Source organism: Aulonocara sp. 'chitande type north' Nkhata Bay, linkage group LG4, assembly GCF_057382095.1.
Source record: "Aulonocara sp. 'chitande type north' Nkhata Bay isolate Kocher_YH1m ecotype deep benthic linkage group LG4, A_spYH_male_GT1.1, whole genome shotgun sequence".
NCBI classification, from domain to species: Eukaryota; Metazoa; Chordata; class Actinopteri; order Cichliformes; family Cichlidae; genus Aulonocara; species Aulonocara sp. 'chitande type north' Nkhata Bay.
This window is the reverse complement of record NC_141347.1, coordinates 2,944,319-2,972,222: the sequence shown is the minus strand read 5'-3', so window position 1 is coordinate 2,972,222 and position 27,904 is coordinate 2,944,319. Positions and strand designations below refer to the sequence as shown.

Here is a 27,904-nt window from a genome sequence, read left to right as displayed (position 1 = left end):
CTGACTTTGCATCTTTAGTACTAAAATAAATAAAAATAATCTGCCACCTGACAGCTGTTGGGGGCAGGAGCATTAGAACTGCAATCTTTGCCCTTAGGTCCTTTGCTAGCAAACTGTCTACAACGTGAGTTTGTGTGTGTGTATGTCCGCAGATGTCATTGAGTAGCACAAGGCTCCAGCTGGTGGCTGTTACTCTGATCATCCTGATGGTTTTCTATGTCATATATTTCTCTAACGTTAATGAAAATCTGTTCAAGTTTTCCAGCGCAACAAAACTAATGTAATAATTTGTATGTGTGTGTGTGTGTGTGTGTGTAAATCCCTCCTCTTGTATATTTGGCAGTGTTTGAAAGTGTTTTCATTAAATTGCCTTTAACACACACCACACGCACATGTAGAGTGCTTTGTATGACCACTTTGTGTGTTTTTGTTGCTGACCAGAGGTGAAACTGCATTTTATTTGAGGAAAGTTGGTATACTTCTATCCAGATGAAGCAACAGTCTTGTTACCCTTAATGCATCATTAAAATACTTTTTAGACTAGTCTCCCAAATTCCCATAAAATCTGAACTACTTGATTTAAATGACAATGTGATATAGAAGAGAATTTTGACCCTTTAGGAGTTCTGTATTTCCTTTGTTCTTCAGGTCAGTTTCTCCTAGGAACTTTTCATTGGCTCATCAATGTACCTGCCCTAAAGGCTCAGAACTTCTTAAAGATTATATAGCCAAGGATCAATACGAAGAGCTTGTTAAACGGCGAGCTAAGGACCTCCAACAGTACAAAACCAGGTAGAGGGTGGATGAATGAATGTTGTGTACTTTAACAGTAATGCAATGGCATTTGTAACTGAACATAATCAATTGGTATCTTTGTAAACTGTAATTAATGTAGACACATTTGGCATTAAATATTACGCTTTGGGAGTGAGAATGTGTTGCACTTCAACAGCAGAGTTGCTTCGCTTGGTGCAGTCGTGCAGTCTGTCAGTGTTAATCAGAATCAGAATCAGAATGGGGTTTATTGCCAAATGTTGAGCAGGTTTACAACATTAGGAAATTGCTGCGGTGCTTCAGTGCAAACATAGTGTCATAAATAGCACTTAAATAGACATGGAAAAAAATAAAAGTAGGGATAAGAATTAATGCTGACAGCACTAGTAAAAAGGTGATACCTGTTTCTATATCTACCCACATTTCATCTCTTCATCAGGATGGTGTCTGCTGAACTATCCAGACTGCTGTTTGCTTCGCCTAACTCTCCTCTGCAGTATCCTATTCAAGGTTATATAGTACAGCCTTTGACCTCTACTCTCATACCAGGTATGCCAAGCCTAATACAGTATATGCAACAGACAAGTTTACCAGTGGTCTGTATTGTTGTGTATGTGCTGTATATTCTGTTGTGGAAGTTTTCCATTTAAATAAAGCCTGCAGACGAGCGGTAGCTAACATTCTTTAATCAAAACACACAAAGAACAGACAACCAAGCTTGTGGAGAGCCTACATGACCGCGGGACAGACGGTCAGCAGAGTCTCTCTGAGCCTAACATGGCTCTCAGTTAAATACCTTCTCCAGGAACAAAAGAAAGTACACAGCTGCTTCACACCTTAAGGTTCACACTCCCTTGCTACCTCCCAGAGTCCTCGAAGAGACAAAAGACTCTTCCTGTGGAGTTGTCTGCTTCCCCCAACTTCCTTACTAGACCCCCACCATCTGTCTTACTGTATGGGTGTGGAACATGTTTAAATCTAGTGGCACCAAGGCATCATACAATAAAATAATGTGATTAATACATAAGTAAAAGAAATTCCTATACAATCCCTTTCTAGTTTATTAGAAAAATGGTTAATAAATGTTGATCTGAGACTAAATTTGGTGGTATTTCTCAGATTATTAAGTAAACTTTAATACCTCTGAATTAGAGTCATTAGTGAGTCAAATTAACATGCAATTTCAGGAATTTTCCACGTTTAAAACATAATTAAAAGATAATTAACCAAGAGTGATAATGACCAGCAAACTTATACCTCAGCAAATGAGATGGCAAAATTAAATCTGTATTACAGCCAACATATTCACAGACAAGACAGTTGCATGGGGGTTTTAAGTAATTCATGTTGATCATTTATGCTTCAAAAACGTGTCATGGAGTCTTCCCATAAAAGGACAATGTAAAAGTAATGTCATTTTAATTTCAGGTTTAGGGCTGCATGCAGAAAACAGAAGCAGCTACAAGGTTGGTGTTTCTCCCTCACAGCTAATATGAACTGTACAGGTTGGCTGGTTCATACAAGATGCCTCCTGAACATATACATTTCAAACATTAAGGGCCCTGATTCCCTGATTTTGTGATCAATGTGTGGGGCTGACTTTAATTCAGCTTTAGGATAAATGAAAGAAAAAACACAAACCTCATTTATGGTCTGATGTACAGTATAAACTAGCATCTTTCTTTCCATCTTCAATAGGTATTCCAATGTTACACTGACATAGCATAATTTCATACACAGTTTATTTTTTTTGTAGACGACTGTATAGGATATTCTGGGGTAGGCATGGATATCAATAAAGTATCCATTATTATTATTATTATTATTATTATTATTATTATTATTATTATTATTATTATTATTATTATTATAATATTCTGAGTGCTTTTTAAATTTATTCAGGCCTTTCTTTTGTAGGTATCTTTAAGTGTGTCTAAAGGCATCCTGACCACAAATATTACACCTGAACAGACAATCATCAAAGGTGAGATTTAGTAAATAAGTGACTATATTGTAGGGGGCATTTTTGTTGGATTGGTTTTTGGACCACACGCCAGATTAGCAGCAAGGGTCAGAACTTTTCAGCCATGTGGAGAAGAAAAACAATCTCTTACAAATATGAAATATAAAACATTTACAGCAGTCTTGTCATGGGCTGGGTCTGGGACCCAGCATTTTCTCTTCATTTTGCATTATTGATATGTACTGTAGAAGACATGCTAAGTTCTTGTTGTTTCTATCATTAGTTAGGATTGAGTTGTTTTGTATTTTGAAATTCTTTAGTCCTTGTTTATCTAGATCCTGTTGTGTCATCACCCCTTATGTTCCAGTCTCAGTGTTGGGAAGGTTACTTTTAAAATGTATTCCATTACAGAATACAGATTACATGCCCCAAAATGTATTCTGTAACGTATTCCGTTACGTTACTCAATGACAGTAACGTATTCTGAATACTTTGGATTACTTAATATATTATCGTGCTTTTTACAACAACGTGAATGTACTATTGCTGTGTGATTTATTACTATTACTGAAAGTCCGCGACTCCGAACTGTAGTAAAGGGACCTCTGACTAATACGGCGGGGTCCCTGTCGGCTCGTAGCCGAAAAATAGCTTTACTTTGTTGTGTGGGTCAACTTTTCTTGCGAGAGACAGAGAGAGGCGTTGAAAGGCTGCTCCAACGGAACTTATTGTTTCGGAGGAAAACACGAACACGGTCTACAGTCGAGTCTTAATAGCTTACTTACAACTGGGCTCGTCAGGCACTCTTCTTGGCTGCAGTGGTTATTATTATATTTACATGCTTCCAGCTCCCGTTTTTGCTCGATGACAACTCGTACTTTGCCTTTTTCTCCCTCCCTCGCTCACAGACACATTAACGTGTATGGCAGTCTGTAGCACCCTCAAGGATTGACGTACGCACGATGTAGTTATAAAACAGGGTTTATTCTGGTCTTGGCAACCCGTGAGAACTGCTCATAAACATAATAAAACATAAACATCACATCAAAATGCGCTCTTGTACGTAATGTCAATCAATCAAAAAATCCTTAATTACAGAAAATAAACCATTTAAAATACACAAACCTCGTGAGCTGACATCCAGGAGGTGCTAAATAGTCCTTTATGGCCTTATTGCCTTATCTTCCATCTTCTTCATCAATTATTTCACTCTTTAAACAATATTTTCTCCATGTGTGGAGCTAACTGTGAGTTGCAGCATGCAGACACCATGTGCGCTAGCAAAAGAAAAGTGGCTGGGTGGAGACCCAAACAGCAAAGCTGTACCCTACACAGTTCACCACCAGAGGGCGCAAAGGAACAAAATCCAGACATACAGCTTAACAAATATCAAATGCAACAAACATCAAATGCAAAAGACCGTTACACTCCCACCAATCACTTGTGATTAAAAACTATGAACCTATGAACTAATGAACGGCTTTTGAATGAACTATCGTGAATTATCCTTTAAGCAGAGTGCGGTGGAGAATCGTCTTCCGCTTCCATCAGAATGACTGTCTTCTGAATGGGTCTTTCCAGGTGCACAGGTTTGGAGGTACGTTTTCCTGCTCTATCCAGGGTTGGATCACTCAGCAGCAATTTCACCTTCCTCACTTTTCCATCCTTTCCAGGATACACTTCAATGATCCTTGCCAACTTCCACTGGTTGCATGGAGTTATCTCATCCTTCAGGAGGACAACATCATTGATCTTAGCATTTCTGTGCTCTTTGGTCCACTTCTGTCTGCCTTGAAGATTTAACAAATACTCCTTTTTCCACCTTGTCCAGAAAGTGTTGGCAAGTAGTTGAACACGACGCCACCTCTTACGGAGATAAAGATCTTGTTTCACAAACCTTCCTGGAGGTGGAGAGATGATTGTGGACTTCATGGTTAGTATGTGATTCGGTGTTAAAGGTTCTGGGTTTGATGGATCACATAGTTGGTCAGTAGTCAATGGTCTGCTATTAATCACTGCCATGACTTCATACAGGAATATCCTCAGAGAGGAGCTGTCGAGTTGTTTGGCTGATTGTTCCAGAATGGACATGAGAACACTTCTTATGGTGCGAATTTGTCTTTCCCAGACACCACCCATATGACTAGACGCTGGGGTGTTCATGAGAAACTCACAGTCCAGTTTCCCTAGCTTGGCTTGATCCATTTCCTTAAATGCTCCAATAAACTCATTTCTAGCGCCGACAAAATTCGTGCCTTGATCGCATCTTATCTGGCGAACTGTACCTCTGATGGCCATGAATGCACGTAAGGAGTTGATGAGGGAATCTGTAGAGAGATCGTCAAGCATTTCAAGATGCACTGCTCTGGAGCACATGCAAGTGATTAGCAAGCCATAACGCTTTAGCTCCTTGTGGCCTTCTTTGACATAAAAAGGACCAAAGCAGTCCATCCCACAGTAGGTGAATGGCGGTGTGGTCTCCATCCGATCCTCTGGGAGGTCTGCCATCTTCTGCTGCTCTGTGCGCCTTCTGAACCTTCTGCATTTTACACATTTATAGATGTAAGATGACACAATCTTGCTGCATCCAAGAATCCAGAATCCATTAGCTCGAAGTTCATTCATGGTGATCCCTCGTCCTTGATGGTATGTCTTCTCGTGATAATGTTTGACCAGTAATGCCGACACGTGACTGTCTCTTGGCAGGATCGCAGGATGCTTGACATTGGGGTGCAAAGCTGCATGTGTTAAGCGTCCGCCTACCTGAAGAATGCCTTGGTCATCAAGAAATGGACATAACTTGTGTAACTTGCTAACCTTGTCTTTCATCTGCATCACATCATGATGTTGCAAGGTTCTTATTTGCTGAGCAAAGGCTGTTTCTTGAACCATCTTTATGATTGTTAACTCTGCTTCCTTTCTCTCTTGTAGGCTACTGATGTCGTGTGATCTACTCTTGTGATGCTTTGCTTCTTTCACATAGCGCTTGAGTCTAGCAACTGCCTTAATCATCCTCGACCAGTGGGAAAACTTGTGTAAGCGATCTAACAGTGACCTTTGTTCCTCCCCTTGTATCTTGTGGACTTGAACCTTCTTAACCTCCGGGTCACTGGTTGATAACTCTCCCACCTTAATTTCTCCACTGGGTATGACCTTCTGCCAAAGGAGGTCTGGGCCTTTGAACCAGTTTGATGCTACAAGTTGTTCTGCTGTGAGACCTCTTGAGGCGTGGTCCGCCGGATTATCTTCGGAAGGTACATACCTCCATTGGGTTGAATCTGTACTTTGTTTGATGCGTTCCACTCGGTTTGCAACAAACACATGAAATCTTCTGGCTTCATTGCTGAGGTATCCGAGTACCACCTTCGAGTCAGTCCAATACCTTTCTTCTGAAATTTCCATTTCCAATTCCTTTTTCAGCATGTCACCAGTGCGCACAGCAACAACGGCCGCCGACAACTCAAGCCGAGGTATAGTTGTGACTTTGGTTGGTGGAACTCTTGATCTTCCCATCACCAATGGGCAGTGGACTTCACCAGTTGTGCTTACTGCTCTGAGGTAAGTGCACATTCCATATCCAGATGCACTTGCATCAGAAAAATGATGAAGTTCGTAGTGGTGTGCCTTGAAGTTCGAAGGAATGTAGCATCTGTGAACCTTTATGTCCGCAAGGTTTCCCAGGTCACGCAACCAATACTCCCACTGAGGTCGAAGTCTGTCAGGTAAGTTATCATCCCAACTGAGTTTATCTCGACACATTTGTTGCAAGATCTGCTTTCCCAGCAGAATGAAAGGTGACACAAACCCAAGTGGATCGAACACAGAGGCGACTGTGGCCAATACTCCTCTTCTGGTGAGCGGTTTTTCCTTAACAACTACTCTGAACTGAAATTGATCTGATGCCACACACCATTGTACGCCAAGTGCTCTTTCCATATGTACTTCACCGAGTGCCATATCTAGCTCTTTGGGAGCTGCAGCGCATTCTTCTTTCGGAAGCGAAGCTAGAACTTTGGTGCTGTTTGAGATGAACTTGTGCAACCGAAGTTTGCCCATGCTGCAGAGTTTGCGTGCTTCATTAACCAGCTGTATTGCCTGATCTTCAGTGTCAACACTTGCTAGTCCGTCATCAACATAGAAGTTGGTGAACTTGATGGTTTCTTCATTAAAACTTCCTTCCCCTTCAGCTGCAAGATGCTTGAGGCCATAGTTGGCGCAACCTGGAGAAGATGCTGCTCCAAATAGGTGTACCTTCATCCTGTAGACAGTGAATGGAGTTTCAAGGTCACCGTTCTCCCACCACAAGAACCGTAGGTAATCTTGGTCACAAGCATGCACATGGAATTGGTGGAACATGCGTTCGATGTCACACATGAAAGCCACTGGGCCTCTTCGGAAGCGACACAAGACTCCGAGCAAGGTGTTTGTTAGCTCTGGACCAGTGAGGAGATGGTCATTTAAGGAAGCGCCTTGGAACTTGGCAGAGCCATCAAAGACGACACGAATCTTTCCGGGTTTTTGTGGATGATACACACCATGGTGTGGGATGTACCAAACTGGTGTCTTATCAATGTCTTGCTCTGTGACCCTTTCAGCATCTCCATGGGCTAGGATCTCATCCATGAATTTCTTATAGTCCATGTAGTACTGCTTGTTACTCTTGAGGCGATGAATAGCACATGCCTTGTTGTTTGGCAGGTTCGGCCTTTCACTTGCCTTTCAACAAACATCAAATGCAAAAGACCGTTACACAGTCCATTCTCCCTGCAGCACGGACTACACTGCCCATGATGCTACATTCTTTAGAGCTATGCTTGTAGCATTCTTCCTGTTAGCTTAGCACAACAACAACAACAACAACAAAAGGCGCTCTCTCACCCAGGAAACACACGGTCGCAGAGAGAGAGAGAGCGTCGCCCTGTAACCATGGGAACCGTAACGCTGCCGCCTAGAACAACAGAACGTAGCTGTCAAACAAAACCCAAACAGTCCTGACCCGCGACAAAATGAAACAGGAAAGTACCGCAGTGTAATCCATTTATTTCAACAAAGTAACTGTATTCTGAATACCACCTTTTTAAACGGTAACTGTAACGGAATACAGTTACTCATATTTTGTATTTTAAATACGTAACGGCGGTACATGTATTCCGTTACTCCCCAACACTGTCCAGTCTCCCTTGTTATCAAGTCAGTATTGTCTGCCTCCTGTCTTATTTTGAAAGAGCCTGGTTTTCTTTGTTCATTGTATTTAGTTTCACTTCCCCTGTCCCATTATTAGGTTCATGTGTGTCAGCTGTTTCCCTATGTGATTCCTGATCCCCCCCCCCCCTTGTGTGTTTTTAGTCTGTGTTTTTCATTGTCTTGTCTTTGTCAGAACGTCTGTGACACCACGTCTAGTCATAGCACTCATAGTCACAGTCATCATAGAAATCATAGTTATCATAGTCATCGTGATTAGTCACAGTTATCTTGTTCCGTTTTCCCAGTTTAGTTTAGTAGCAGTTTAATTTGTCGCCCAGTTTGCCTCGCATTATTTTGTATTCATGTTTATCAGCTAAAATAAAACGTCTCACTTTTGGTTTAACTATCCGCTCTATCTCCTTTTGTGTCTGAACCGGGGTCCTCGTTCTCACTCTTGCACAATCAGCAGGTGTGGATCTAGAGAAATTTTCTTAGGGTGGCAGAGAAATCAAATGGGGTGGCAAAATCAAAGCCTTCTTTTTTCAAACACATATGCAGATGGTTACAATGTTGTAATGGTTCAAATGCATTAAGTATACACGCTTTTCATATAAATGTAATCTATAACTTAATTCTTTTCTGTAGCCCACATGATTAAACACGTTAGTTTGACATAAAATTCACATAAAACATGTGAATTTTGTTTTTATGTACTGTAGGTATATATATATATATTAGGGGTGCAACGATACACAAAATTCACGGTTCGGTTCGGTTCGATACTTTGGTGTCACGGTTCGATATTTTTTCGATACAAAAAAATGTTCATGCCTTTTTAATTTGTCATTTATTAAAATTATAAATATATATATTTAACTCAAAAGTACAGTTTTTAAATTTAACCCTAACCCTTGTGCATGTTTTTTATTTTGACAGTGAATACGCACCTGCGGACCATTTATGTGCAGCCCTGGTTATTTAGCTCGTCATATTGCAGCCACAGAAATTCTTTTGTCCATGAAACCATAAAGCTGCACTTTCTATTTGCCTTATAGTCTGATTTGTCATAACTTTCCCGTTTTGTGGTAAGCTTTTCTTTGGCTATCACTTCTTCACCCTGACCTGTCTTATTTGGCTCAGCAGAACTGAAATGCTTTTACACACGCACTCACATAAGCTCAGCGATTCTCTGCGCGATCAACCTCTCACATGTTTAAGCTTGCTGCGGGAGATTTCACTTGTCATGTTTGCATAGTAAGCTAACGATTAATAAGACGATGTCAGAGGAATTGGTGCACAAATTATCATCACTCACAGATCAGTGCTGTCGCTCTCTATACACAGTTCGCGCGATTGCAAAGTGAAAGCAAAAAAACAAGCGCAAATTCAAACGTGATTTCAATATGTCACATATTGACAGTGGCTCACCGATGCCAATGACATAATTACCCAGCTACATTTCCGAAAGAATGCAAAAGCATTGACATATATTTTTCCTTCCTACAATAGCCGGACGGGCAGGGCAGAGATAGATTTTGGTAGCCCGACTGGAAAAATCGCTAGCCCCGGGACGTCGGGCTAGCGATTTTGCGAGCCCTGTATCTGATTGAGGAATCACTCATCTTTGGAAAAGAGAGTTTATTACAGAGAAATGTCTCTTTCCAAAATAAAAGCTATACTATCCGCTTCTTCTGGGCTATATTCTCAGCAGCATATTAAACATATCAGGTCCCCATAAGGAGAATCATGTGCTAACATCTGTCTAAATGACTCAGGTAAAGTTTGTAGCATGCGTGCTTGTTGTTTTTGTCTTTGCACTAGGATGATGTTGGCGTAAATGTGCAGTCATATTCGTTGTGTTCCCACTAGTGCTTTCAGGTTAACCTCGTTAAAATGACGTTAACGCCACAACACGGCAAATCTCCATTAACGAGCTACCGCCGATCGCCCCGTGCATGGGGCTAGACGGCCAACACGTTAACGAGCTAAGTGCGCTAACACACTAGCTCCCACCCATGTAATTGAGCATTGCATGGCACATCCAACATACTGTTTTACTTTAGTCCATGACGCGCTTACCTTCAGGGTCATACATCACATGAAAACCAAAATAATTCCAAACGCCAGATCTGAATGAGGGTGGGGGAAGTTCAATTTGCCATGTTGCAAGGAGAGCTTAACTTCTGTCTCGCTAGCTTGCCCTGCGCTCTTCCTTCTGACAATGCTGTCTGTGTGGAGCGCTCAGTGGATCTGCACTCGACAGTGCAGCCTAGGCGGAGTAGTCGAACGCAGATTCACTGAGCGCTCCACACAGACAGCATCGTCAGAAGGAAAGTTGATAAAATAAATTACAAATGTTGTATCGTTCGATACATATGCGTACCGAACCGAAAGCACTGTATCGAACGGTTCAATATCGATACGAATATCGTTGCACCCCTAATATATATATGTATATATATATAATAAATATGTAGCCCAATACGTATAAAATCCAGAAAGCTGCACAACATGGGGCGGTTCATTTACAAACACATGTCTATCTTAAGTTTCACTGGTTTTTTGTTAGAAAAAAATCTAATTTTTGCATGCTTAATTTACACAAAATGTCAGAAATCTGCACCGTCATGAACAAAAGTTTAAATGATTTAACCCTCTGAGGTCCAAAATATGACTGTTTATTTTTGACTCCTTTTGATTTTACATTTGTATTTCACCTTTAAATTGTTACATTTTTTTCCCTGTCTTGCTTGGTATCATTCTTTACAGCTCAACCTCACATGTATTAATTTTGTTGTTTTTTTCATTGACATACTGTATTATCACAACTGATCTGAAATCACACAAAAAACACAAAATCCTTTTCACACATTTTGTAAACATTTTCAACTATTTATCTAAAAATACACCTGGAATTTTTTACAATTTTGAACAACCATTTAAAAATATTACTCTAACTAAAAAGAGAGAACAATCGAGTGTCAAAATAAGATGCCCCACAAATTATTATGTGTTTGTCGGACACAAGACAGAGGAGAACCCCACAGGGATAAACCCTGCAGGCCTGACAACAGGAGTTGTGTCACTCCTCTGGTTTTCTACCTGGTCACAGTGCTTACATTGCAATCTGCCTTTATGACAGTCATTAGTACCCTCACTGACACACAAATTAAAACAACGACTACACAACACACTAACTACACACTCAAAGCTAAACGTCACAAATCTCCCACATCTAAAAACTCGATATCAATATCTCTCTCTCTCTGTCACTCGCTCTGTCTCGCTGCTGTCATTTCCAAAACTTTCCCCTCTTCCTATCTGTCCTTAGAAAATGCTTTAAAAGAAAACAAAACAAAAATACAAAACAAAACATGACAATAGTATTTAGAAAAAAGCATGGCTTATATTATATTTTTTCTATCATAACTCTGAATTTACTGGCCTGTAATTAAAATTTAAAAAACGGTGTATACTTTGAAGTCCGAACTTTCAACACGGGCTGAAAGACTCAGCGTGGCTGCAGCTTGTTGCTATGTCAGCTTAAATCAGACATGTGATTTGGAGGTGCAGCGTGCCTGTGGACCACAGAGGGTTAATAACACTCACCTTCATTGTGTAACAACCAACCACCTGTGTGAAATCTGAAATTCCCATGGTGTTCTTCGAAATGTGCTATGGGCTGAACCTCTTGTTAATGGTGGAGGGGGGTAACACTATGCAGTATATTCATTTGTAGAATTTATATTCACTGCTAACTGTAACTGTGCTCAAAGTGTTAATGCTATCTTATTTTAAAGCACAACACTGTCGTATGCAAAAGTAGGGTGGTACTTGGGGTGGCAAGAGATCATATTAGGGTGGCACATGCCAACCTTCTAGATCTGCCCCTGACAGTCAGCTCCCACTGACCGTGACTTGAGAACTTAATGATTTTAACAATCATCAGATATTTCTTGTGTTATGAAACAAGCAATAACCTTGGTAATGCGACACCTTTTTATAGGCCATCACTTGGTACTGAGGATTGGCAGGGTTGCTTTCTAATTACTGATAGATTTCAGCTGGTGTCATTACTTTCCATGCCTTCTTGCACCTCCCTTTCTTCTTGTGTTTAATACTGTTTCCCTGTATTAAACTCATTATTACACATCTTGATTTACCTTCCTGTTGTATTTGGGTCGAACCTGACCCATTTACAAATTAAAACACTCATTTGATTACCTCAAGGCCTTATGACATCCTCCACACTATGCATTTGAACATATAAAAGTAATGAGTACCTCTTTCATTTCAGTGTTATGTTAATTTAAGAGCTGTTAAAACAGACCAGTCAATTGTTACCGGGAACACTAAAGTAAGGGGGGTGGGGATGCACACAACAGGAGGGTTTATGGACAGTTCTAGTTTCTTTGCATATATCGATTGGATATGTTACATCTGGTACATTAGCATTATTTTTCATAATTATGTTGTATGAGAAAGCAACATACAACACTAGCAATTTGTTTATTTTTCTCAGTGTTGTTGTGAACTCACTGACTGCTTTTCAACTTTTTTTTTCTTGAAAATGTGTCCCGCCTTTAGTTGTTATTTAAAAGATATAAGAAAGTGTGATTTCAGCTAGGCAAAAAGGCAGAATAAACAGACCTTGTTTGAATTCATTTTTATATAATCTATATAGCTTGTAGGGTGTACACTTTGTCATATTTATTGACTTTAAAACTTGAACTATTAATCAAGTCATTTTAGTGCTGTTGTGAAATTTTGTGGTTTGAATTAACAGGATCTGGTAAGAACAAACTGATTATCGAGTCTCGCAGCCTGGTGACCCTCAACAACTTGCTAGCCAAAGTGTCCTATACCAGCACTGACTACCACATAAACACTGGAGACCTTGGTATGTGTTTAAACAATGTTAAATGAGCTAGAAATTTGAAATTCTATATGAAAATAAAGTTTTGCATGAAATTTGATTGTTTCTGAATTCCGTATGTCATGTCCAAGCAAAATGAAAGCAAAAGTGAAATTAGACAAAGTGTTTTCCAGTTATGCAGTTTGTGTGCTGTTCTAAGGTTTATTGGAAAATCAGTGACTATGTTTTGTTATGTTTTTGTTTTTTCTCTTTATACAAGAGTGTCCTTTGCACTGTATTTAATCTGAGCTTTTTGTTTTCTGATTTTAGCCACTTTCCAGTTTGAAATGCATGAAGCTGTGTTTCCAATTGCCATCAAACAGCCTCGTGTACCAGTCCTGTATGACATGGGAACAGGTAGTTTGTTCTTCCTAGGAATTAAAAATCTCTGTGATGGTACCATGTATTGATTCCTGAAATTATGGCCAACTTAGACTGCCTTCCTCCAATGAATGAAATGTTTCTAACTTAATTCTGTTTTCAAGGTTCTTCACTAGAGGTGTACAGTCCTTTCAAAAAGTAGTTGCACCCTTCCTGATTTCTTATTGAATATTGTTTTGCATATTTCTCACACTTAAATGTTGCAGATTATCAGATAAAGGTTAACATTATTTACAAATAATCTGGGTAAATACAAAAGGCAATTTTTAAATGTTGAATTCTTTCATTATTGAAAAAAGTGATCCAATCCCTTTTGGTGTTATTGGTGCTACTTAGTTGAGGAGCGTGGCTGAAGAGTTTAAAATATTACTCTTTTTGGGTCACAAAATAAAATTAACAAATTTTCAGGCGAGAATGTAGCTGTGTCAAGTTCAAATATCTGCTCGATTTATCAAGACATCGCATATTTGCAAAAAGTGCTCCGATGTTTTCGGAGACGTCTGTTACCGACCAGCTCGATAGCTGACTGGGTGGTCAAGGCTAACTTGAGCCGGCGAGTACAGTGAACTCCCGACACATCATTTTCAGACCCTCGCGCAGTCTTTCACTACTCAGGTTAAACATGATATATAAGTCACTTGTTGATTAAAAATGTTATTGTTTGGTGTTTTTCAGTGTTTTATTTGTTCCTCAGTAAATCAGTTTAGCTGAGATTAAAGTTTTTTCACACAGCTCAATAAACGTCAAACAGAAAACTGATTAAACAGAAGTGTGAGATGGTTGAGAATTTACTCCAATATTCTGTTATATTTTAGATAGCAAGGAGCAGATGGCTGAGTTTATTAAACTCCACCGACACAGTGACACAAATCTGAAGACTAGACCGTCCCATTTCACAGAATCGCACTTCTGGCCTTCTCGGACCTGGCCCACATAGACTGCAAAGGCAGGGTCCTCCAAAGGATGCAGCCACTGCATTGGGACATAGCCCATAGCCCAGGTCTACCCCCCCCCCTTAAGAAGTGAAATCAGTATTTAAAAACTCAATTTTATATCTGAAACATTTCATTGTAGTGAATGGGGACAAATACTTTTCCATGGCACAATAGGTGAGAGAAGGATGCACATAGAGAAAAGTGTCCTACGATAACTCATTCTATGCTGTAGCAGATCACCCTACTTTTTCTTGAAATAAGTCTTTGTTTGCTTCTGTCTCTCAGATATCAGCTCTCAAGTCACCATCACAACAAAAACTTTCCAGCGCTATAGACACTTAAGAGTGTTGCTTGACAGCATCCGGCAATTTTATAGCAACGTAAAAATTATTATTGCCGATGACAGCTTTGAAACGGAGCACATTACTGGAGAAAACATTCAACATTACATTATGCCTCCAGCACAGGTATATACCTACATTCTTATGGACTAAACTGACTATACAAAATTTAGAACATATGTCACTTTACTTTAATTCTTGAAATTTTCTATAAAATCTGATAGGAAAATAATTCAGATTTCAGATGCATTTAAAATTTTATTAGCTAAACTTCTGTTACTTAGTTGTATCAAGCATGTTAAATTGCTGCTAATCTAACTAACTATATAAAGAATAAATGGACTGCAGTCACATGTGGTCACCACCACAATTTAAGGATAAATCTGAAATCAGAATTAGAACTCTTATCATTTGCATTAAGATGTGAAAGATGTTTCCTTTCTCAGGGCTGGTTTGCAGGCAGAAATCTGGCTGTTTCCCAGGTAACCACCAAGTACTTCCTGTGGGTGGATGATGACTTTATGTTTTCAGAGAAGACGAAGATAGAGAACCTTGTAGAGGTGATGGAAGCGATGCCAGAACTTGACGTGGTGAGAATGAAATGGCTCCTGTTTGGGTTAATTTACTTCTATTTGCTTTATGGGATACAGGTTGCAACCAAACATTAAATATACATAGCTATTTCTGTAATTAGGTAAAAAAACCTTTAACTTTAACTTTGTAACTTAGTTTCTTTTTACCCTTTTAATACACTGATTGGCGTTCTTATAGACTTTACTCTTTCCTTGACGATGATTTATCTGATCTAGTTACAACATTACCAAATTAATTTAGTTTTTTCCAAAAATTTTGATGCATTTTTTTTCATTTAATTAAATCAGTTTTAATAATAGTTAACAGCTGTCATGTTACGGCTGTGTGCAGGCAGGGATTGGACCTAAACGTAAACTCACTGACACATAGAATAAACTCAAAGCCAACTAAACTGGGAAACTAATAGAACTAATGCACACGAGGAGACACTGGGGAGCACACAGTACGAGGGACAATGTGACATGTAACTGAGAGAGACTCGGACATAAATACCCAGAAGGTAATGAGGAAAGTGGAAGCACATGGGGAACACAGCTGAGGATAATTACATGTGACAGGACAGGAAAGACATGAAAACTGACAATGCTGACACCAGACACAAACCTGATTCGGGCGATCGTGGCTCAAGAGTTGGGAGTTCGCCTTGTAATCGGAAGGTTGCCAGTTCGAGCCCCGGCTGGGACAGTCTCGGTCGTTGTGTCCTTGGGCAAGACACTTCACCTACCGCCTACTGGTGTTGGCCAGAAGGGCCAATGGCAGCTGTGGCTACAACTGTAGCTTGCCTCCACCAGTGTGTGAATGGGTGGATGACTGGGTGTGTAAAGCGCTTTAGGGGAGGCAAAGTGGGGGACTAGTAAAGGCGCTATACAAATACAGGCTGTCATATACTGGGTTGCCTGTGTCGAACGGGTGGGCGTTGCGGCTTTACGCCACTAGGACATGCTTTGTGGCAGGGCTGTCTATGTCCAGATCTTCTCTTAGCTGCCACACCCGTTGTTGTGCTGTTATAACCCATGCTGGATACACGTTCAATAAAGCAGCATCACAAGAAAGCTACCGAGTGGTCATTCTACATGGTGTCAGAAGTGGCCCGGACCATCGCCGGAATAACGCCATAAGGGAGAAAACAGAAGTTTAATCCCCCGACAAGCTTCCCCTTCGATAAGCCGACGGAATGGCTCGACTGGAAACAGCGTTTCGAGCGCTACAGGATCGCAACGAAACTCCACAAAGACGAAGGACAAGTACAGGTGAGCTACCTAATCTATGCGATTGGGAAATGAAGCAGAGAACATTTACAAGTCACTCACCTTCGCCGCCGATGAAAGTCGTGACAACTTCGCCGTCGTAATGAGGAAGTTCGACGAGTATTTTTCCCCGCAGCGGAACATTATACATGAAAGAGCATGTTTTCACCAGCGTGTCCAGCGGCCAGGCGAAACGGTGGAGAGTTTTATCCGAGCCCTGTATGACCTCTCAGAGCACTGTGAGTTTGGTGCATGTAAAGAGGAAAATATTCATGATCGTATTGTGGTCGGGATACGAGACAAGGACCTCTCCCGCAGGCTACAACTGATGAAGGACCTCATGTTGGCACAAACGACCCAGATCGTCAGACAGTCAGAGGAGGTCGCAGCGCAGGTCAGCTTGCAGGGAGATGCTGGAGGCTCAGTACAGGATGTACGGGATAAACGGAAAAGCATGGACTGGAAATCACAACAACAGCGAGGCAGGCTACCCGAGGAAAAAAAATGGGCGGGGCGTGACAAGAAATGCATTAAATGTGGGAAGACACAGCATGCCAGGGATGAAAGGTGCCCGGCAGCAAAATCTGTTTGCCATGGCTCCCGAAAAATTGGACACTGGGCCAGGGTGTGTCGTAACACCAGATCAGTGAATGAGGTTACAGAGACAGAGAAAAGCAAGCAGGCCTCATATTTTCTAGGCTCAGTGTGTAATGCAAAAGGAAATAGTGAAGCATGGACTGTGCAGTTACTGCTAGACTCTGCCCCAATAGAATTTAAGATTGACACAGGAGCAGATGTCACTATCATAAATGAAGATACATTCCACACACTTGCTCATAAGAGAACACTAGAGCCTTCTAATCTCCCTCTAGATAGCCCCGGAGGAGAGCTGTTATGTCTCAGCTACTTAAAGGCCACAATACGTTATAAAGGCAAAGACTACCTGTCCAAGGTGTATGTAGTTCGTGGACACAGAGTCAGCAACCTTCTCAACCGCTCCTTGTCAGTGCAGATGAACCTGGTGAGAAGAATTGATGAAGCAACGATCACACTCACCAGGAACCAACCACTTTACGGTGAACACGGAACACCAAAAACTGAACCAGTCAAAATTCAGTTAAGGGACGATGCTGTGCCATACGCGGTGCATACGGAACGCCGTGTGCCTTTCCCCATGCTGCAGAAAGTGAAGGAGGAACTACAAAGAATGGAGAACCATGGTGTCATTGAGAGGGTGACCCAACCTACCGAATGGTGTGCCCCAATGGTGCCTGTCTTGAAGAAGACCACAGCAAAGGCCAGGATCTGCGTCGATCTGACAAAACTGAATAAGTCTGTCAAAAGAGAGCGCTATATCTTGCCTACCCCTGAGGAAACCATGTCCAGGTTGAGTGGGGCAACGGTCTTCTCCTCGCTGGATGCAGCCAGTGGATTTTGGCAGATCCCTTTGCATCACGAGAGTTGCAAACATTCATCAGGCCATTTGGCAGGTATTGCTTTAACCCTTTAAGACCTACCATAGAACCAAGTCCGCCAGAGCTTATATTATATTTTTACATGCTGTGGAGCCATTTTTTGGAGCATTTCAAGTTGCTATACATCAATACAACCATTATAGCCCAGATTTTAATAATATGTATTCATTAAGTGCATAGTAATTACATAAATTGCAAAAAAGTGCAATAAACTACAAAAAAATTGAAAATCGTTTTTGATTTTTTAACATATATTTGTAGTTAGAGAAATTTAAGAGGCTTATCCCTCAAAACTGTAAATACAAAAAAGTTGCACAAAATAGTTTCCCACCACAGGAAATTTATTTTGAGTGTCTTCATAGTTTTATTTTTGAAATACACCAATTTTTATACACTGCAGGAAAAACGAAAATAAATATTATACTGCAAATTTGCAAAAAAGCAGCATATGCATCAAAATAAACTATTTCCAGCAGTGCAATATGAGTCCTGAGCATCCCAGAAACGACACAGAAAGTCATAAAGTCAAAGATAACTTTTAAAAAGAGCAGTATAGGCCCTGAGGCCCTGATCGCAAAAAAGACTACATTTCCGCGAAAATGACGTCACTTCCGGTTTCGGCCAGGTAATGGCGGAAATGCAAAAGTTCGCGCTGACGTCTATTCCAACGTAGGAAGTGTTTTGAACAGCTGATCGGACCGGCAAAGCGTGTTTCTGGAATATTATGTTTTTGTTCCTGCAAGCGCTTTTTATGCAGTTTTTGCAAAGCTTTATGTGGAAGGAAACCATGACCTAGGACAAGCTGATGGCACAATATGTAAGTACAACTCCTCCGGTTTCATATGCAAAAAAAATTTTTGCGCTAGCTTACGTGGTTGCAGTGCTACCGGGATTTAAAAATAGTTACGCATAACAGAGCGTTCCCGCTCCGATCGGCTCTAAAGGGTTAAGAGGCTGCCCTTTGGGATAACAAGTGCACCAGAGATCTTTCAGCGAAAGATGTTGGAGACCTTAGAGGGGCTCGAAGGAGTGGAGGTCTTTATGGATGACATCCTGGTCTATGGGGCCACCATGGAACAACACGACACCTGACTTGAGGAGGTCCTGCAGCCTATTGGGTTAGCCGGATTGAAGCTCAACCGAGAGAAATGCTCCTTCAGACAGAGCCAGCTTCGCTTCCTAGGGCACCTGATCGACTATTCTGGGGTCAGGCCAGACCCTGAGAAAGTGAACGCCATTCTTCAGCTGCCGTCACCAGAAAATGTGCAAGAGCTTAAACGGATCCTAGGAATGGTTAATTACCTGGGCAGATATATTCCTGCTCTTGCCACAGTATGTCAGCCACTGTACGAGTTGCTTAAAAGCAAAAACAGTTGGACCTGGGGTCACCCACAGCAGGCAGCCTTTGAGAACATTAAGAGAGCGCTTACATCAGCACCTGTTCTTGCCTTCTATGACGTCAACAGACTCACAGCCGTATCTGCCGACGCCAGTAGCTACGGGCTTGGGGCTGTGCTGCTTCAGCTTCATGGCGCAGAGTGGAAACCTGTTGCCTACTACTCTAGACGCCTCACGGAGGCTGAAACACGCTATGCACAAATCGAAAAGGAGTGTTTGGCAAGTGTTTGGGCCTGTGAGAAGTTTGATAAGTATCTATGTGGCTTAGATCGCTTCAGGCTTGAGACCGACCATAGACCTTTGGTGCCCCTGGTCAATAGCCGGGACCTTGACAATGTTCCATTGAGGTGTCAACGCCTCCTGATGAGGCTCATGAGGTACAAGCTGGAGGCCGTCTATGTCCCTGGCAAAATGCTTGTCATCGCCGATACGTTGTCACGGAGTCCACAGACTTGGGCTGAGGATGACACTAGCACTTACACTGAAGTGGACTGCTACATAGCCACCGTGTTACAGGGCATTCCAGCGTCCCCAAGCCGAATGGAAAGCATTAAAGCAGCCACTGCAACGGATGTTGAACTACAGACTGTCATCACGTACATACATGAAGGGCACCAAGGCCTCACCAAGTGCAGGGATAGGGCTAATTCATTCTTTAGCTCCACTGAGCTAAAGAGTGCTGCAGTGCCACACATGTCTGGCACAGAGGCCAACACAGACAAGGGAGCCGCTCATCTCCACACCTTTGCCGGATCGTCCATGGCAAAGGATAGCCCTGGATCTCTGTGAACACAACCGGAATAATTATCTTGTTGTGTCGGACTACTACTCACATTTTCTGGAAATACTGCACCTACCATCCACGACCAGTGGCCAAGTTGTTCAGAAACTGAAGTCGACCTTTGCTAGGTTTGGGATCCCTGACGAAGTGGTGAGTGACAATGGCCCTCAGTTCTCCAGCTCTGAGTTCCAGGCCTTCGCGAGAGAGATGGATTTTGCCCACATAACGTCTAGTCCCCACCACCCACGGGGAAATGGTCACGCGGAGAGGGCAGTACAGATTGCAAAGAAAATCCTTCGACACAACGACCCACTGATAGCACTAATGTGCTTTAGGTCTACTCCCTGTACCACTACAAGCTTCAGCCCAGCAGAACTTATTATGGGGAGGAAGACCAGGACAACCCTGCCTACCTTGGAGAAGAATCTTCAACCTAAATGGCCAAACAAAAGAGAGGTTAAACGAAGGGATGCTGGTCAGAAGGCCAAGCAGGCGTTCTACTTCGACCGCCGCCATGGTACTAAGCCCCTACCTCCACTCCATCCAGGGGATGCTGTCCTAACTACGCTGGACAGGGAGAAGGCTTGGGCAACACCGGCCATCATCTCCAAGGAGAGCGACACTCCGAGGTCCTATCTCGTTGCCACACCCCAAGGTGCAGTGCTGCGACGGAACCGCCGCCATCTCCGCCTCGAACCATCTCCACGGGCTATGCCACAACCCCTTCCAACACCCACTGTGGACGCTGAGGAGCTGCCATCTCAGTGCGCTGGTGCGTCCACTCCAGAAACCTCACCTTTGGCCCCTAGTCTTCCCCCAACACTTGCACCCACTCACGCCGACGTACCGGATCAGTTACACATGAGGTGCGGCCGGGTACGCAAGCCAGTCAACAGGCTGGATCTGTAGACACTGGGGTAATGGGAGAGAAAGAAGGACTGGGGAGTGGGAATGTTGTATTGTTGCTGTTTTGCACTTATGTTTTCAGCTGCAACCAATACTGCTGTTACCTGGTTGACTTAATTACCTTAAATGGCCTGTATTTATATAAATGGCCTGTATTTATAAAGGTTTACCATGTTTAATAAGTCCTGTTTTGTGGACACTGCCCTTCAGGCCGACAGTAAGCCATTTGTGCCCGGTCCTTAAGAGAACCGCCCAGAGGCTATTATAGTGTCACATGTTATCATTGTGTCGTTGCTGTTCTATTTGGGGTTTGTTATTGGAAATAACATGAAAAGGGGGGGAGATGTCATATACTGGGTTGCCTGTGTCGAGCGGGTGGGCGTTGCGGCTTTACGCCACTAGGACACGCTTTGCGGCAGGGCTGTCTATGTCCAGTTCTTCTCTTAGCTGCCACACCCGTTGTTGTGCTGTTATAACCCATGCTGGATACACGTTCAATAAAGCAGCATCACAAGAAAGCTACCGAGTGGTCACTCTACACAGGCCATTTACCATTCTAAATAATTAAGGTAATAACAATACAATGATCAAGAACCAGGGTGAAAATTTGCATATATTTGCATCACTTCTGTGGAATTACAGAAGTTAAAAGCTGAACATGTGCAATAGCACGTGCGCAGTTGAAGTTGAAAGCAGGTTAAAGCAAGTTTCACAGGATGTTGGGTCGAGCTGAAACAACCACAGGCTTCAGTGTGAGTGCTGCAGTGCTGTAGAATTCTGAAACCAGCCATTTCCTCAACCTTCTCACGCTATGAGGCTCACTGAGCTGTCAGCATGACTATATGTGCATATGTCTGTGTTTTCATGACTAGTAAAAGCGCTATACAAATACAGGCCATTTACCATTCTAAAAAATTAAGGTAATAACAGTACAATAATCAAGAACCAGGGTGAGTAAAAGATACTTCTATTAAATTTGCATATATTTGCATCACTTCTGTGGAATTACAGTAGTTAAAGCTGAACATATGCAATAGCACGTGCGCGGTTGAAGTTGAAAGCAGGTTAAAGCAAGTTTCACAGGATGTTGGGTCGAGCTGAGACAACCACAGGCTTCAGTGTGAGTGCTGCAGTGCTGTAGAATTCTGAAACCAGCCATTTCCTCAACCTTCTCATGCTATGAGGCTCACTGAGCTGTCAGCATGGCTATATGTGCATATGTCTGTGTTTTCATGAAGCCTTTAAACCACTAGTATTGTCTAACTGTAATTGTTTCACAGCAGACTGATCAGTGAGCGTGATTCTCTGTTTTAGAAGGCATTTGCATTTTCTTTCTTTTATTGGTGAGTTTTCTTCTCCTCTGGGTCTATTTACAGTTTAGTATAAAGAAGAAGTTAATAAAAAGAGACAGGATACTTGTGCAAAAAATAGAAAAGAACATACTGTATAACACCTGAACTGTGACCATGCTCCCCCTTGTGGTGGCTAGTGGGTAATACACCACACTACAATTACTACTACAGGTTTTCAGCCATCATTGTATGTATTAACAACCAACACACACATTTCACACACATAAAAACTTTTTTAATTGTAATATGGAGGTAAAAAGGTTTTACCATACACATTTAGGGACAAATGTGTGGCTGCTCGTCTATAAGTTTGTTTCTGTTTATATCATTTCTGACCTGCATCATTTACAAAAGTCGCACAAACCAGGTTTTCTGCACTGTCACCTAACGCTCCCTGAAATACAATAACTTCATAAATGACTTCTCTGATTTTTTAGCTGGGATTATGCCCAATTGTGCTGTTAAGAGGGAATGTCATCGAGCAGAACAAATGTGATGGATGGTCCCAGCACGGAGCCTTGAGGAACTCCACATAGCAGCTCTGTGGATTCAGACTTAATCTGGTTTGCAGACACATTAAAACTCCTATCAGATATGTAGGAAGAAAACCACTCTAAAAGAGACTCTGCCGTGGTTTTTGTTACAGCCTCCAAGAGACTTTCCCAACGTGTAGTAATCCAACTGCTCTCAGAACTGTTCGGTCCAGTGACTGCTGTCAAACAAATCCTTTTTATGCTGACACAGAGAAACTACCAGCTGACATAAACACATCAGGTTTTTATTCTGGGTTAAAATTAGTATTAGTATTGATTAAAAAAAAGACTTAACTAATTAATTTCACAATTTTCTGTAATTGATCGCGATTAATTGCAATTACTTGATGAATAGCGTGGCTGCAATGACACTTTTTAAACTTTATATTTAAGCTTGTAACAAACATTTATGCAATATAATGAAGTAAATGGAGAATAAACACAAAGAATGTGTGCTTAAATTCAGAGAGAATTTGAACAGTTTTCTTTTAGCACAGGTTCTCTCCTGTGAAATACAACTTTTTTTAAAACCTACATACTAATGGCTAAGTATACACTTATATATAATATATATATTAGTGCTCTCAAACAATTACAATTTTCAATCGGATTCATCACAGGGTTACTGTGGATTAATTTTGATTAATCATGATTAAATATAATTCATTTTTAATCAATATTAATTGCATTTCATTTTGCATGAGCAAACAGACTGGAGAAAAAAGCGGAAAATATACGCACTTAACATGTTTATTGACATCTTGTACATTCATGTTAACAAAAAACTCTGTAAACATTTATCCTCTCTCGCTGTCACTCTTGCAGAGTCACTTCAAGTCCTTGAGACGAGGAACCAAAGCTATGTAAAGTGCGTGTTCTCAACGACATTAACAGGTGTGCAGTTTGTTGCAATCCACTTGGCAAATGTGTCAGTCAATATGTTCGAGGCAGACTTACTGAACCCCCGATGCTTCGTGAGTGGTTTGTCGCAAGTTGGGTGACGCGTTAGCCAAAGTCCTAGCAGCATCCCCGGCTAATGTATGCTTCGCATCAATGTGATATTTTAAGCTGCAAGTGCTTTGGTGAAAAGAAAATTCCTTCTTGCACAATGTGATTGATTCAGCTGCCCAGCCTCGCTTCTGTTAGTGCGCCCTAAGGCAGCTGTGGCTACAATGTAGCTGCCATCACCAGTGTGTGAATGGGTGGATGACTGAATGTAGTGTAAAGCACTTTGGGGTCCATAGGGACTAAGTAAAGTGCTATACTAATACAGGCCATTTACAATTTAATTGGCCTTGGTTATGGCAGGTTAAGACTCTACAGAACGTTGTAGAACCACATATCAAAGGATTTAAGTGAATCTTTGTATATATTTGAATATGTGTGAATAATTCTGACCATCTGTCAATTTGAGAAAAAATAATTAAAGTCAAACCAATTCTTTTGTTAAGTAATTATAATTTTAAGCTGTACAGTCATTCCACCCAGTTAAAACATCAGTCTACAGAAATAATTAAAGGCTCAAAATTATTTTGGCATTCATGCCCAGGGTGGGCATTAATATCTACAAAAACGTGTGCAGTGAAGTTCATCCTCTTCAAATACTTCTGTTATTGCTGTTATTGTTAATAATCTAGTTCCTTTATACTGCTGTCTTCTGTCAGGGCTGGCTCATTATATCTGTACTGTTCACTATTATTTCTATTGTGCTGTAAGCCTTTGGATCTCCGCCTTCCTTCTCTTCTACTTCTTAAGTAGCTTCCTTCTAATGATATCATAGCACTAGAAGTACTTTCCGACCAGTGTGGATGTTGGTCTGCTTATCTATAGTTCCCACATGTGTTGCACGTTTGGTCTGCTTATCTATAGTTCCCACATGTGTTGCACGTTTGGTCTATTTTTTTAAGATAAAATTCTGGGTATTTTCTGTACTATCAAAGTAAAGCCAAGCAGAGATGTGATATTCTGGTGATGGCACTGACCTTTGTGTATTCTGCAAAGTATTGTGCTCATATGTTTCCCGGAGGTTTGGCTCTTAGGCCGAGTTTAAAGTGCATGTTTTTGTGCATTAATGTCTCTTCAAACCACCAGATGGCAGAGGTGAGTAAACATTAACAGACGAGGATGGATTACTGCTGTTCAAGCTGAAGGAAGTCTCATCACTAAGCACGCCAGAAGCAAAACCTCAATTTATATTTATATTTTTAACATGTACCATGATCTTATTCGAAGACACCATCATGCACAAAGACATAATGTCATTTAATTTTACACATTCAGTCAAAGTTTCACATGTAAATTTGTTCATTAAGAAAGCTGGTGTACTGCACTGCTGTTGTGAATAATCTTAAAAGGAATTAGTTAAAAATTTACACCAGAAGGAGACATTAGCTTTGCAGCAAGATGCCTTTGTGAGGCGCCAAGCTGTTTTCAGTATTTTATTTGTTTCATCATTCTTTATAATATGGTGAATTAAAGGCATCTATCAAGACCCATTGAGACTTAAATCTGAGCCAAACATTAAGGCTGTTGTTACGTTGTTAAAAACACACACAGACACACACACAACCATTAGGTTTTTATTCTTGGTTAAAATTTGTCATTAACTTGACTTAGCTGAGGTTTGTTTTTGCTCCCCAGATGTCTTGACTGACCCTTACTTCCTTGTGTGTATTTAAAGTCTCTCTTCAGTCTTTATCATTCCACTTATGGGCTCTATATTTCTTGGTCTGTTTATTAACCCCTTTTAATGGTGCATTTTGAGTTGCTTTGCCTGCTTTTGAGCCTTTGCATTTAGGTCCGTTTGTCCTGCACACCATGGTAGTTATGATAGCATAACGTATCATATAACTCATAGCTCTTGTCAAACAATGTCGAACAGGTTAGATTTGGTTTGGCTTAAAATTCCTAGAGAACCACAAGATTTTGCATATATTTGTTGAGATAATATATATGTAATAATAATTATTATATTTTCATTCACTTGCTGATAACTGTAAACATGAAAAACTATATTTATTAATGGTCCGAGAAAGAGAACAGGCTGTGTATTATGAAAATACCATGTTCTTTTTTCAAGATTGTATTAGACTTGGGAATAATTACTTTTCAGGGTTAAAATATGAATATAATATATAATACATGTAAATAACAGTTGCATTTAGATTTTTTTGATTGTGTCTGAAACGTTTACAATTCAAACACCTTTTAGATAATAATTAATGGTGGAGTGCCCACTCCGGGTCGGGGATGAGTTCCTGCCCCAAGTGGAGGAGTTCAACTATCTCGGGGTCTTGTTCGCGAGTGATGGGAGAAGGGAGCCGGAGATCGACAGACGGATTGGGGCTGCAGCTGCAGTAATGCGGACGCTGCACCGGTCCGTCGTGGTGAAGAGGGAGCTGAGTGTAAAAGCGAAGCTCTCAATTTACCGGTCGATCTACGTCCCTACCCTCACCTATGGCCACGAGCTGTGGGTAGTGACCGAAAGAACGAGATCGCGGATACAAGCGGCAGAAATGAGCTTCCTCCGAAGGATGGCTGGCCTCTCCCTTAGAGATAGGGTGAGAAGTTCGGCCATCTGGTAGGGGCTCAGAGTAGAGCAGCTGCTGCTCCACATCGAAAGGAGCCAGCTGAGGTGGTTCGGGCATCTGACAAGGATGCCCCCTGGGCGCCTCCTGGGTGAGGTGTTCCAGGCATGTCCCACCGGGAGGAGGCCCCGGGGCAGACCCAGGACACGCTGGAGAGATTATATCTCTCGGCTGGCCTGGGAATGCCTTGGTGTTCCCCCGGATAAGCTGGAGGAGGTGGCTGGGGGGAGGGAGGTCTGGGCCTCTTTGCTTAGGCTGCTGCCCCCGCGACCCGGCCTCGGATAAAGCGGATGAAGATGGATGGATGGATGGATAATAATTAATGATGACAGCAACCTAGTGGTTGTCATGAAAAATGATATCTACATCAGAGTATTTATTAGTAAAGATTTGATTTGTAATGTTCTCTGTTCTTGTTAGGTTGGTGGGTCGGTGAAAGGGAATCAGTTTTACTTTGCTCTCATCTATGAGGAAGGAGATGAAATTGAAGGTGGCTGCCTTTACAGGAAATCTGGAGGGAAATTTCAAACACTTCCTGGTTACCCACAATGTTCTATGACCAATGGAGTTGTCAACTTCTTCCTGGCACGCACAGATGCCGTGCAGAGGGTGGGCTTTGATCCTAAGCTCCAGCGGACAGCACATTCAGGTAAGTCCAGACCTCATCAAAGTTTGAGTTCTAAGTGGCAATTAAAGTTTTTTACCTTATGGGGAAAATGTCTCTTTCTTTCTCCAGAGTTCTTTATGGATGGTCTGGGCACTTTGCTAGTTGCCACATGTGGTGATGTTTCCATTGACCATCAACTCACAACATCAGAAAACAAGAGTCCTTTGTATAACAAATTTAGATACCCTGGACAAGGTGATGTTGAGTTCAAACTGAAGCTTCACTTTTACAAAAATCATCTAAAATGCATTAAATATGGATAGAGTACCAAAAAAATGAGAGTCACTGGTTTTAGAACATTTTGTTTCTTTTTGTTTTGGATGTTATTGCCACAGTGAAAGAAAATAAAAACAATGATACTCTGGTCTTCCTTTCACCATGTATGACAATTTGTTATTTCTGTCATTTCGTTCAAGTGTTTAATTTGGATAACTACTGTATGTGAAAATTGTAATGTCACTGCCACTGACAATTGTTTCTAAATTTTTAACACTGGTATTTTATTTATTGCTTCTATTTAAAATTTCGTTTTATTGTCTGTGAAATGTTGTTTCTTTAATCCAACTATGTAAGGAACTGAAATCAGGGAGTACTGTTTCGCTGAAAGGATGTCCATCGGGGCTGAAACTCGTGGCAGCAAGTGGCCTGGGCCTATGTATATTTATATATAAAACATAGGTGTACACCTTGTGACATCAATTTGATTGATGTCCCCAGCCTTGACCTTTTGACCTTACCGGAAGTACTCCGGAAGTGTCTAATCGAATCCAGATGTGTGTAATATGATCCATAAGCGCGACGAATTGCATCCGGTGAGGGGAGGGGGTTACTCCGGCAGTGTCTAATCGATTCCATATGTGTGACTAATCGC

The 27,904-nt window shown here is 41.4% G+C and overlaps 1 protein-coding gene across 1 annotated transcript; it reads left to right on the top strand.

Annotated features, from left to right (window-relative positions):
- The first annotated feature begins 152 nt into the window (after nt 1-152).
- On the top strand, nt 153-27,904 carry LOC147331739 (beta-1,4 N-acetylgalactosaminyltransferase 2-like). The gene is made up of 11 exons (XM_086290507.1): nt 153-280; nt 649-792; nt 1,214-1,323; nt 2,203-2,240; nt 2,692-2,758; nt 12,708-12,821; nt 13,107-13,193; nt 14,438-14,619; nt 14,940-15,083; nt 26,787-27,015; nt 27,103-27,904. The coding sequence occupies exons 1-11, from the start codon at nt 153-155 to the stop codon at nt 27,294-27,296; spliced, it is 1,437 nt and encodes a 478-aa protein (XP_086146633.1). The 3' UTR covers nt 27,297-27,904.